The sequence below is a fragment of the Dromiciops gliroides genome, chromosome 3 (assembly GCF_019393635.1).
Source record: "Dromiciops gliroides isolate mDroGli1 chromosome 3, mDroGli1.pri, whole genome shotgun sequence".
NCBI classification, from domain to species: Eukaryota; Metazoa; Chordata; class Mammalia; order Microbiotheria; family Microbiotheriidae; genus Dromiciops; species Dromiciops gliroides.
This window is the reverse complement of record NC_057863.1, coordinates 398,114,969-398,128,245: the sequence shown is the minus strand read 5'-3', so window position 1 is coordinate 398,128,245 and position 13,277 is coordinate 398,114,969. Positions and strand designations below refer to the sequence as shown.

At 41.8% G+C, this 13,277-nt stretch overlaps 1 protein-coding gene across 21 annotated transcripts in view; it reads left to right on the top strand.

The window, feature by feature from the left end:
• BIN1 (bridging integrator 1) overlaps nucleotides 1-9,689 on the top strand; it is a 139,056-nt gene extending 129,367 nt beyond the window's left edge. For all 21 annotated transcript variants that reach the window (XM_043994888.1, XM_043994895.1, XM_043994903.1 and 18 more), the window contains one exon: nucleotides 7,061-9,689. In XM_043994888.1, the coding sequence (XP_043850823.1) occupies nucleotides 7,061-7,168 (108 nt within the window). In that variant the 3' untranslated portion in view covers nucleotides 7,169-9,689. The remainder of the gene's footprint in view (nucleotides 1-7,060) is intronic.
• Nucleotides 9,690-13,277: the final 3,588 nt, after the last annotated feature.

Genomic DNA, 13,277 nt, shown 5'->3' with positions numbered 1-13,277 from the left:
TTTCTCCCTCCTCCTTCCCTCTTCACACACTTTTCTTATTCCTGTCTCTCTTACTCCCTCATCCTCCTCTCTCTCCCTGTCCCTCTCTCCCCCATCCCTCACTTTCTCTCCTTTTGTCTTCTTTGTTTCTGTTTTTCTCTGTCTCTTCTTTCCCTTCCTCCTCCTCTGCTTCCTGCTCCTCTTCCTGCTCCTCCTCCTCCTCTCTTCCTCTTCTTCTTCCTTCTTCCTCTCTCTCTCTCTTTTTCTTTCTCCCTCTCTTTGTCTTCCTTTCTCTCTCTCTTTACCCCAAATTCTCATTCTAGGTAAGTGAAATTTACTTAACAACCTTATCAGACCACCCACTACCAAATTCAGTAACTGCCAGGACCTTTGAGAGAGAAATAAGAAAAGGGAGCAGGAATACAGAGAAGACTTACACTGCTAAAATGAATACTTAGAATGCTGGCTCTCCCATTTACTAGGTCTTGTCCCCCTTCTTTCTCTATTGCCCCACTCCTCCCTCTTTGGGACAGATCACTTTAATTTATTTTGTTAAATGAGGGGGTTGGACCCCTTTATAGCTAAGGTCCCTTTCTAGCTCTGAAATTTGTGATTCTAAAATTTATGTCTTTCCTGTCTCCTTTCTCTTTCCTTTCCCCATCATTTCTTTCTCTTTCTACCCCATCCTCCCTATCTTCTCTTTCCTTTCCTTTCCCTCCCTCCTCCTTTCCACCTTTCTCAGTTGTCCCTTTTCTTTACCTTCTCTTTCCTATCTTCCCCATCCCTCTTCTGCTGCCCCCCCCTTTTGTCCTCACCATCTCTTTGCCTCTCCCCCTTTCACTTTTCTCTCTATAGAATCATGGAATCTTAGAGATGGGAAAGGCCAACTGTCAGAATAGCTAAGGGGTATGTGACACCAGCATAGCAAAGGGAGTGGGGGGGACCTTAGAGACTCGACAGGGAACTTTGACACCCGGTAGATAAATATGCCTGAGTAGAGTTAGGATGATGACTTGAAGTGTTACAGCCAGTTCTGTGAGTTAGAGTACAAACTAGGTAAGTCAGCCTGTGTACAAGTGAAAGGCTCAAGCTCGCATGGGCCTAGCATGTGAAGTAACCCATGGGCCAAGGCCCATGATGAAATCCAGAAGCTCTGAGCCTTAGCTGTGTGTGTGTGTGTGTGTGTGTGTGTGTGCGCGCGTGCGCGCGCGCGTGCAAGTTTCGGGAGTTCAGAGGAGTGTTGCTTATCTCTGTTGAAGACCCAAAGGGTGCTTCCTCTGTGCATGTTCCCTTGGAGAGATAAGGCTCCAGGAAATCTACTTATTAGGTCTTTTCGCAGTTATGAGAGGAAGAGTGTGTTAGCAATAGGAAACACCAGTGAGGGAAAGAGTTGCTTTCCTAGTATGGCTGTTCTTTGCATACTCTTCCAATAGCCTCATTAGAGGAATGCAAGGCTATGCTACCTACCAATTTCCTACCCATCTGTGAAATACCTTCTATGGTTTCTCCACTTGAATATTCCCAGTTACAAGGATCTTACTACCTCACAAAGCAGCCCATTTTATTTTCTGGATAGTTCTTGTTTGGTAGTTCCTCCCAATATGTAGCTGAAACCTGGCTTCCTATACCTTTTGCCCACTGATCCTAATTCTGTATTTTGGAACTGTCAAAAATAACCCTCTTCTACATGATAGTACTTTAGATATTTAAAGATAGTTTATCATCAAGGTAGCGATATAGTAGATAGAGAACTGGCCTTGAAACCTAGAGGATAGGGGTTCAAGTCTAGCCTTTGACACTGAAATGTGTGACCATGGACAAGTAACCTAATCTCTCAGTGCTCTAGGTAGATCTCCAAGTAGTAGAGAAGGTGCCAACCTGCACTGGTAGTGAGCTTCCTCATCTAGAAATTCCCTGTACCAATAAAACTATATTCTTCTCTATCCTGTCACACATACCCTCCCTCTAAGCAAAATCATCATTTCCTAATGACACATGAGGCCAGAACCCTTCAATCTTGGTTTCCCTTTACATATCTTTTTTTTTTTTTTTGGCAGGGCAGTGAGGGTTAAGTGACTTGCCTAGGGTCACACAGCTAGTGAGGGTCAAGTGTCTGAGGCCTGATTTGAATGCAGGTCCACCTGAATCCAGGGCCAGTGCTTTATCCACTGCTCCACCTAGCTGCCCCCTGGTTTCCCTTCAAAGTACATCTTAGCATGCCCATCTATCTCTGCACAAAACCCTTTTAATCAGTGCCTGTTTTACAATGTGGTGTCCCCTCTCCCTCTCTCCATTGGAGACTTGGAGGACTATGGGTGTGGAACCTTGTATGCAATGTACTCCTTGTGTTCAGTTCTGGCCACATTATAGACAGAATATGGGTTAGTGGCAGGAGAGTGTCCAGAGGGAGACAAACTACATGGTGAATAATCTTGAGTCTGTGCCATATGAGCATGGGTTAGGGAACTAGGTGGGAATGAGGATAGATTTCTTTAGGTACTTAAAGGGCTACCATGTAGAATTTAGATTAGATTTTTTTCTGCTTGGTCCCAGAAGGCAGACCCAGGAGACTGGGTGAAAACCACAAAGAAACAAATTTAGACTCAACTATTAGAGCTATCAGAAATGGAATGAACTGCTGCCTGGGAGAGAGCAAGTTTCACCTCATCAGAGATCTTGAGGCAAAGGCTGTATGGCTAATTAATCATCTGTAGTGGGGATTCTTTTTCAGGTACTGGTTAGATTAGATCCCTTCCAAATCCAAAATACTTTGGTTCTGAGAAGCAAAGGAACTTGCTTGTAGACAAGTGGGCAGCTAGCTCCCTTTGTGGTATAATTTGAGGGAATACCAACTTAAAAATCTCTCCCTTTGGTTAGTCGAAGTGCCTGAAAGGCCAGGATTTAGAGTTTTATTTTTTCCTTTCCTCTTGGAGGGAGGGGCAATACATAAAACAGTTATCAATCATTAACACTTTAATGTGAAGTGATGGCGGTCTTTTCTAGTATGATGGTTGGCAGTGGTTGGGGCAAGGTAGTCTTGTATGAGAAAGCTAATTAGAACATGGAGTCCTGGCAAGATATTTGGGCCAAGGTCTGAGATGAACAATATGTTTTTGGGTGCTGAGGACCCAAGGAGAAACTGTTGTTGGAAGCAGGTCCTACTGGGATAAAATGAAGAAGTCATTTTTTGAGCATGTATCATTTTGTAAGGTACCCAGGGGACAAAAAAGTATAAGACATAGCCTCTTTTTAGTTATTTTATTTACTTTTTTCTCAATTACACATAAAACAATTTTTAAAAAAAATTTTTTAGCAAGGCAATTGGGGTTAAGTGACTTGCCCAGGGTCACATAGCTAGTAAGTGTTAAGTGTCTGAGGCCGGATTTGAACTCAGGTACTCCTGACTCCAGGGCCGGTGCTCTATCCACTGCGCCACCTAGCTGCCCCCACATAAAACAATTTTTAACATTCCTTTTTAAAAAAATCATGAGTTTCAAATTCCCTCCCCACCATGAGAAGGCAAGCAATTTGATTTAGATTATACAAGTGCAGTCATGCAAGACATGTTTCCATATTAGCCATTGTTGTGCAAGAAAACAGACCAAGAAACACAAGAAAAATAAAGTGAAAAATTTATGCTTTGATCTCTATTCAGACTCTGGAGGTGGATAGTATTTTTCAACATTAAGTTCTTTGGAATTGTCTTGGATCATTGTATTGCTGAGAATAGCTGTCACTCACAGTTGATCATTGTACAATATTGCTGTTACTTTGTACAATATTCATTAGGTTCTGTTCACTTCACTTTGCTTCAACTCATGTAAGTCTTCCCAGGTTTTTCCGAAAGCACCCTGCTCATCATTTCCATCACAGTCACATACCACAACTTGCTCAGCCATTCCCCAAGTGGTGGGCATCCCTTCAATTTCAAATTTTTTGTCACCACAAAAAGAACTGCTATAAATATTTTTGTGTATATAAGTCTTTTTCCTTTTCTGTTGATGTCTTTTGGATACAGACCTGGGTTAGAGGTTTAAAGCCCTCTTGGCATAGTTCCAAATTGCTCTCCAGAATGGTTGGATCAATTCAGAACTTTACCAACAGTGCACAAGTGTCCCAATTTTTCCACATACCCTCTAGCATTTATCATTTTTTTTGTCATATTAGCCAATCTGCTAGGTGTGAGTTGTACTTTTCAGTTATTTTAATTTGCATTTCTCTAACCAAAAGTTATTTAGAGCATTTTTTTCTTATGACTATAGATAGCTTTGATATCTTCATCTAAAAACTGCTTGTTCATATCCTTTGACCATTTATCAATTGGGGAATGACTCATATTCTTATAAATTTCTCTCAGTTCTTTACATATTTGAGAAATGAGGTCTTTATCAGAGAAACTTGCTATTAGTTTTTTTCCCCTTCACTTTCCTGCTCTCCTTATAATCTTGGCTGTATTGGTTATGTTTGTGCAAAACCTTTTTTTTTTTTTTAATGTATGAGGTATTTTATTTTTTCCGTTACATGTAAAGATAGTTCTCAACTTTTGTTTATACATGCTTTACAATTTCAGATTTTTCTCCCTCCCTCCCCTCCCTTCCCCCTCCCCTAGACAGCAGGTAATCTGATATAGGTTATATCTATATATCTCTATACATATACATATATATATATATATACACATAATAACATTAATCCTATTTCTGCATTAATCCTGTTACAAGAGAAAGAATCAGAGCAGTGATGCAAAACCTCAAAATAGAAAAAAAAAAACAACAGCACCCAAAACAAAAGAAATAATATGGTTCAATCAGCATCTATACTCCATGGTTCTTTTTTTTTTTTCTTGGATTTGGAGATCCTCTTCCATCATGAGTTCCCTGGAACTCTTCTGTACCATTGCATTGGTGAGAAGAATATAGTCCGTCACAGTAGATCAACACTCAGTGTTGATGATACTGTGTACAATGTTCTTCTGGTTCTGCTCATCTCACTCATCATCAGCTCACGTAAGACCCTCCAGGTTTCTCTGAATTCCTCCTGCTCATCATTTCTTACAGCACAATAGTATTCCATTATATTCATATACCACAACTTGTCCAGCCATTCCCCAATTGATGGGCACCCCCTCAACTTCCAATTCCTTGCTACCACGTAAAGAGCAGCTATAAATATTTTTGTACATGTGGGTCCCTTTCCCCCTTCCATGATTTCTTTGGGCAGAAGACCTAAAAGTGGGATTGCTGGGTCAAAGGGTATGCACAGCTTTATCGTCCTTTGGGCATAATTCCAAATTGCTCTCCAGAATGGTTGGATCAGCTCACAGCTCCACCAACAATGCATTAGTGTTCCAATTTTCCCACAGCCTCTCCAACATTTATTATCTTCCTTTTTTGTCATTTTAGCCAATCTGATAGGTGTCAGGTGGTACCTCAGAGTTGTTTTAATTTGCATCTCTCTAATCATTAGAGATTTAGAGCATTTTTTCATATGGGAATAGATAGCTTTGGTTTCTTCATCAGAAAACTGCCTGTTCATATCCTTTGACCAGCAAAACCTTTTTTAATTTAATGTAATCAATTATCTATTTTGCTTCCCATAATTCTCTCTATCCCTGGTCATAAATTCTTCCCTTATCCATGATCAGACAGGTAAAATATTCCATGCTCTCCTAGTTTGTTTATGATATCCTTTCTGTCTAAATCATGTACCCATTTTGACCATATCTCAGTATATGATGTGAGATATTGGTCTATACCTACTTTTTCCAAATTGCTTTCCAGTTTTCCCAGCCGTTTTTGTCAAATAGTTCTTGTCCCCAAAACTTGGATTTTGCATTTATCAAACACCTTATTACTCTAGTCATTTACTACTGTGTATTGTGTACTTAATTTATTCCATTGAAATACCATTCTATTTCTTAGTCAGTACTAGATTTTTTTGATGATTAATTACTGCTTTGTAGTACATGACATCTGGTACTGCTGAACTACCTTCCTTCATGTTTTTTTCCATTGATTCCCTTGATATTCTTGAATTTTTTTCCTTCCTTATGAATTTTGTTCTTTTTTTCTATTTTTGTTTTTGAATTTTTGGGGGGCGAGGCAACAAGGGTTAAGTGACTTGCCCAACGCCACACAGCTAGTAAGTGTCAAATATCTAAGTCAGGATTTGAACTCAGGTCCTCCTGAATCCAGGGTTGGTGCTTTATCTACTGTGCCACCTAGCTGCCCCACCCCTTGAATTTTGTTATCATTATTTCTACCTCTACAAAGTATTTTTTTTGGTAGTTTGATTAGTATGGCACTGAATAAATAAATTCATTTAAGTAGAATTGTCATTTTTATTACATTGCCTCAGTCTCCCCATGAGCAATTAATATGTCTCCAATTGTTAGATCTGACTTCATTTATGTGGAAAGTGTTTTGTAATTGTCTTCATAATAGTAGTCTCTTTATAGAGCTTAGGTTAGCTGGTCAAGAGAAGGGTGAACATTAATAATAATACTAATATAAGAGATACAGAGTTAAATAGAGGGGGCAGCTATATGGCGCAGTGGTAAAGCACCGGCCCTGGATTCAGGAGTGCCTGAGCTCAAATCCGGCCTCAGACACTTGACACTTACTAGCTATATGACCCTGGGCAAGTCACTTAACCCTCATTGCCCTGCAACCCCCCCCCCCCCCCCCCCGCAAAACAGAGTTAAATAGAACAGAACATATATTATAAACTCTATATGATAAGAGCCACAGAACAGAGCCATGAGCAATAAATGGTGTGAACTTGGTACAATTCAGTGAACACTTAATTGCTCTATCATGTGCTGTTACCCACTTTTATATAAAGACAGAAACAAAATTGGTCAGAAGAAAAAGACATCCTTTGGGGATGAAACAATCAGGGAGGTCTTCCTGGAAATTGTGGGATTTCAATTAGGCCTTGAAAAATAGGTAAGATTTGCCTAAGTAGGTAGTGGTAGAAGGGGAGAAGTCTTCCCAAAAGTCAGAAAAGAAAGTAGAACTGGGAAGAATCTCTGGGTTGCCCACCCTAGGACCCAAAGCACTTACCCTTGCTTCTTTTCCAGGATGAAGGCTGGCTGATGGGTGTGAAGGAGAGTGATTGGCACCAGCATAAGGAGCTGGAGAAATGCCGAGGTGTTTTTCCTGAGAACTTCACGGAGAAAGTCCAGTGAGAGCTGGAGCCATCACTCCTTCTTTCAAGGGGAGTGAACCCACCTTTCCGCCCCCCCCCCAAAAAAAAATGTGTCTTTCTGGGTTTTTTCTTTTATTTTTCTGTTGGGGAAAACATAGAAAGAAAAAGAAGATGAAAGAAGAGGAAGAAAAGGAAAAAGAGACATCACAAAACATAACGGATAACAACCAAAATTTGAATTCGTCAGAATAATGTTTTAAAAGTGTTATTTCACAGCTGATGTATCCCTGTAGTTGAGTTTCAGGGCTGAGGTACCCCTGCTCAGTTCTCAGTAGCATGTGCGCCTTGATCAGGGAACACCTACCTGGGTGGGAGAGTGACCTTGTTGGAGACAAACAACTGGGGATAGATACCCAAACCAGCCACTGTGGCCCATCCCAGGGTGACCACCATACACCCATTTTCCTGGCAGCTGCTGTTGGCATGGGTGTTTACAGGCAGCCCCTATAATCTCGGCTCCAAAGATCCTTCTCCAACCCCACTGACCAGGACATCTGTTGTGCTGTTTGACAATAAGCCTAGTGTACAGTGTTAAACGAAAACAAACAAACAAAAGCCACCATAAAATGAGAAGAAAAAAAGCAAAGCAACTAAACCCAAAACAAATTGTGTGTTTCTTTTTTCTCCTCTTCACCCCCCTTCCTCCCCTCCCTTCCCCCAAGTATAAGTGGACTGTGATTTGGGATTTTATACTGTGATGAGGGAGACGCTAAAGCAAGCTGAGTCAGGGCCTGCATTTAATCAGAGGAAAACCTCATTCTTCCCAGCTGCAGCTCAACACCTGGAAGATTTCTCCTCTCAGTGGGGACAAATTAATGTGCAAGTGACCGCTGGTCAGTGGTTCAAGACAAGGAGGAGAAAATGTGCTGAGGAAAAGGAGGCAAAACTGGAGATGGAGGCAGCCTGTTTTCTTAAAATGATAGCCTTTCAAAATTGTACCTTTTTATTAGTAGGAGAGTGCAGCCCTTCGGGAACACAGGTCTGGCCTTTATTTGTTGTTCTTGAATGGGGTTGACTTTTTTCCCATGGAGAATTCTGCAGACTGACCAGTGTTAGAGCCACCTTCCTTGGCCTTGTTGTTGGCTAGGGTCAGAGCTGTCGGAACTCTTAAACTCTATTTAATATTGGTGCGTGGCATTCTTATCCCGTGCTTAGTTGGAGGGAGGGGTCATAGAAGGGGAGGGGGACTTTGTGAAGAGGTGAAAGGTGTGAGAATTCAGGCATTCCCATTTCTCCATGGTTTTGCTTTGGTTTCTGCAGGAGGGAAGGGGCTTGTGTTGGTCAAAACTAAGGATACTTGAAACACGGATGCAAACAAACCAATATCACCTCTCCCTCCTCCCCACCCCATTCTCTTCTTTTGATGTAAACTTCTCTTTGGAAAACTCCATTTAGAACAGGTGGGGCCTAGATGCTCAGGCGTCAGCCAGTCTGAACAAAGTTTGCCTACATGGGCAAAAACAGCTCTCAGGGGCTGCTGGTGTAGCTGTCGTCATTGCTTGTATGATGAATTGGGGTGTTGGGGTGGGAGGGGGAGATCCAGGAGCCAGCTTTGTGTTCTAGGGTGGGCTGATTTCACTTGAAAGGGTCATCTGCATTTTGCTCAGTGTTTTATTTTTAAAATGAAAAAGCAAAACAAAACGAAACAAAAAAATCTGTACTCCATTGTTGTGTGTGAGTGTGTGTGTTCTGTGTGTGTCTCATCTTCTCTACCTGTTCATGGATGGCCGTCATAGGTCGCCTTTGGCTGGAACAGCCTGTGATGACTAGTATCTAGCTGTAAGGCAGCCTTGCAAATAGCCACCCCTCCCTCCCCGCCCCCAACTTGCCCAGGGATGAAGGCCAGCAAACAGTCAAGCTTGTGGAAGCTGCTTCTTTGGGTGGTGTTCCCCAGGGTACTCCTCAGGGAGGGTGGGCTGGGAAAACTCTATGGGCGGCTGGTGTGGGTACTTTATCTGCAAGGCTGACTTAGTCATGTGAGGGTCATTCCTTACGAATGTTACAGTGTGTTTGACTGCCTTGTTAGTTGAAAAAAAAAGTAGTGATGTTGGTTTCTCTTTTGGAAAATCTGAACAATGTAATGATCGATCCATGTGAAACTCTATTTTTATGCATTTGTAAACCTGGTTGAATCTTCTCAGAGCAATGTTTTAAAATATATATCTACATAAATATATAATAGAGTAAAAGCGAGTGAATTGGGTTAATGCCAGAATCTTAGCTTAAATTTGTTTATTTTTATGCAAAACTTGTGGCCTTTTTTTTTTTTTTTAAAGGCAGCAGGATTATAGTTTCATCCTCTGAGTTGTCTCTTGGGGTTATTTGTTTGGTTGACACTTCAGCAAATGTTTGTGCAGTACGTATAGCTGTATACAGTCAAACAGAGAGACCCTTGCTGGGAAGGTGGGGTGGGGACATTTTTTTTTTTTTAATTTTAAGTTATCTCCAGAATGGAAACCAAATAATCAGTTTTCTTTCATTCAATAAACATTGAGTTCCTCTTCTGTGCCTGGCCCTGTGGTGGATATAAAAGATAAGAACTTAAGGTCCAGTGGGGGGACTATGATGAGCACACAAATAGCTATACCTGCAACAAGGCAGTATGTATCTAAGCACCATCAGTGAGTTCCTGAGGAATTGAAATAGGAACTGAAAGGTGGGAGAAGTCACTTCCCACTAGGCTTTCGCTCCAGTGCTATGCGTCCTTGGGTTTGTAAAAAAGAAAACAATGTATTTCCCTATATACCATTTTTTTTGGGGGGGGCTGAGTTGCCAGGGGGATGAAGCCCACTCTGTGTGACCTTGGGCAAATCACTTGCCCTCCTTGAACCTGTTTTCTCATCTGTAAGGATGAGGAGTTGAGGGATTTGATCCCTTCCACTCTAATTCTAGTCTAATCCAATCAAATTTAACAGCAGTTTAAAAGAAACCTATAAAGAAACCAAATGCTGATCCTAGAAAGCTGGGTCAAGCTTTCTTGGTCAGGATGGTTGCTTGGGGGTAGTGGTGGTGAACTTGGTGCAAGAAGGAGTTAGATGAAAGCTTTTATAAGATTATCCTGATAATTCCATTCAATAAACATTAAGCACCTACTATGTGCTAATCCTAGAGGATAAAATGTGAGGAGGTCCCTGCCCTCAAAGCCCTCACAACAAACAGCCCTGTTTAGCTGAGGATGGATCTCCTTAAGCTAAGGGGTGGAAAGCTGTCATCTTTATGTGAATGCCCTGCTGCTTTCTCGCATAGATATTCTTGCCTCTGTCGGGGAATTCATTATAAAGTCACCTCTGTTTTAGAATAGACCTAGGGGGGGCAGCTAGGTGGCGCAGTGGATAGAGCACCGGCACTGGAATCAGGAGTACCTGAGTTCAAATCCGGCCTCAGACACTTAACACTTACTAGCTGTGTGACCTTGGGCAAGTCACTTAACCCCAACTGCCTCACTTAAAAAAAAAAAAAAAGAATAGACCTAGGGGCTTAATTTCTCAGGGTAACAAAAATCCCTCCTCAGAAAACAGTCTCAGCTATGAGGCAGAGGCCCTCAGGCCAGCATTAAACTAAAGGAGCACAAAAGACATTTTAATATTGTTTAATAGAAATACACATATTTTTGGTGCCAGAAAAGATTGTTTTGTGGGCATGTGAGTGTTTTGTGTTAAGTTACATGTCTTAGAAGTGGGAGCAATATTTAAGGGAGAATAACAAGCAACAGTTTTTAAAGTTTTCTTAGAGTCCACATGTATTCTAGCTCTGGAGGGAGTTGTAGGTGGGGGGTGGGGTGGGGCATGGGGGGCATGAGTAGGACAAAGAGTTGGAAGAACCCACCATGCATGATTGAGACTGGTTTACTCACTGTCCCCAGAACATACCTTATGCTTTTCTTGCCTCCACAACTTGTTCAACTGTGTCATCTTCCTTGAAAGACTATTCCTATGGTGCCCGGTCAAATCCTACCTGTCTTTCAAAGCCCAGCTTAGGTCCTACATCGTCTGTGAGCCTTTTGGCCTCTGACATTTTAACCAGCTGTATGACGTTGGAGAAATCACTTTGCCTCTCTGACCTTCAGTTTCTTCATCTGTGAAATGAAAGTAATTTTGTTGACCACCTCCTGGGCAGGGTTTTCTCAAGGAAAATGCGTTGTCAATGTTTATCAGTGCTAGAGAAATAGGAATTGTCTCTCTAGACCAAAGAGATCTTTCTCTTCTCCCAAGTTCCCCCCCAAGGCACACGTGACTTATCTGGTATTTAGCCACTTACTCATTTAATCTTCACAACAACCCTGTCAGGGAGGTGTTATTATTATCTCTGTTTTACAATTGAGGGGACAGAGATTAAGTGACTTGCTCAGGGTTGTACAGCTAGGAAGTGGATGAGGTTGGATTTGAATTCAGGTCTTCCTTACTCCAGACTCAGTGCTGTGTCCACTGAGCCACCTGGCTTTCTAGAATAAGTGAATGAATACATGAATCAAAACATACATTTAGCACTTGCTGTGTGCTAAGCACTGTATTAAGAAACTGGGGATATAAATACAAAAGCAAGATACTCTCTGCCCTCAAAGAGCTTATATTCTACTAGAGGGAATCAACATAAAGGGAAGTGGGGGCCAAGAAAGGGAGTTTTGTCCTGGTAAGCCACAGAAATGTTGACAATCCATAAGGAACTTTCCAGAAGCAATAGTACTGTTTTGATGATTGTACCCCAAACAAGAGGTAGAAAGGAGAACGTAAATGAGTGGAGGTAGGGCCCATGGCATGATGGCCAAGACAGATGTTTGGAGAGGATGGGAAGCATCCTCTAGGCTGGGTCCAACTAGATTTAAGGGGTTAGGTGATGTCCCTCCTTAGCCACTGGATTACCCCACCTCCCACCCTCTCTTTGTCTCCATTCCTCTAATTCTGCCTCCCTCCCCTCCAAAAAAAAAAGACACAGAGGTGGGGGGCTCTATGTAGATGATGGGACTCAAGTCAAAGGACTTTAAGTCCTAGTCCTGGCTGTGTCACAGAATTATATAACCTTGGGTAAACCATAAAACCTTTGTTTTCCTTAGAGGGTTGATTCCTACCTGGTCAAGTAGGACAATATCCTTGCCATGTGGCTACTTTAGCCTTTTTTTTTTGCAGGGCAATGAGGGTTAAGTGACTTGCCCAGGGTCACACAGCTAGTTAAGTGTCTGAGGCCAGATTTGAACTCAGGTACTCCTGAATCCAGGGCCAGTGCTTTATCCACTGCGCCACCTAGCTGCCCCCTTACTTAGCCTTTTCTTGAATACTTCCAGTGATGGGTCACTCAGGACTTCTCCAGCTCTACTTCAAAAATTCTTATATTAATCTGAAACTCATCTCCCTCTAAAACTTTTGTTCATTCTTTCAGTTCTGTCTGTAGCAACACAGTAGTCTAATAATCTCATTTCCACATGAGGGCTCTTCAAATATCATTCCCCTTCAAGTTTACTCTTTTCCAGGCTAAAAGTCCATTATTGTTTAAATATTTCACAACATCTTCATTAACCTCTGGGCAAACACATTCAAATTTGTCACTGTCTTCCCTAATGTGTACAGTGTACTACAAAGTGTAGTTTCTTACCTCGGTAGGTGTCTTACATTCTATAATTCCACGACACCTTTTCATTCATTTGCATTTTCAGACTTTTCTGGCCCCATCTTCTTGTTAGGGTTCTTGGAGGACAATGTGCCCCATCATAACCTGCACCTCCTTTTTCTGTCCTTAGCTTAGAATTCTAAATTTACTCACGTGATCTTAGATGATAGATCTAGACCTGGAAGAGACTACAGTGGCCATATAGTCCAACCTCCCCGCCACCCCCCACTTTACAGATGAGGAAATTAACCAACTTTCTGAAGGTCACATAAAGCAGTAAGGATCAGAATCAGGATTTGAAACTGGGTCCCCTGCCTCCAGAAGCATCGCTCTTTTCATTGTACCACACTTGATTTGAAGGCAGACAACCATAACCTGATGGAGTTTACATTCCAAAGATACCAGTTAATCCCAATAGGGCATGGATATGTTTCTTCTCCAAGGACTGGACTATAAATGCCGCTATTTACTGCTCCAAATCTGATCCT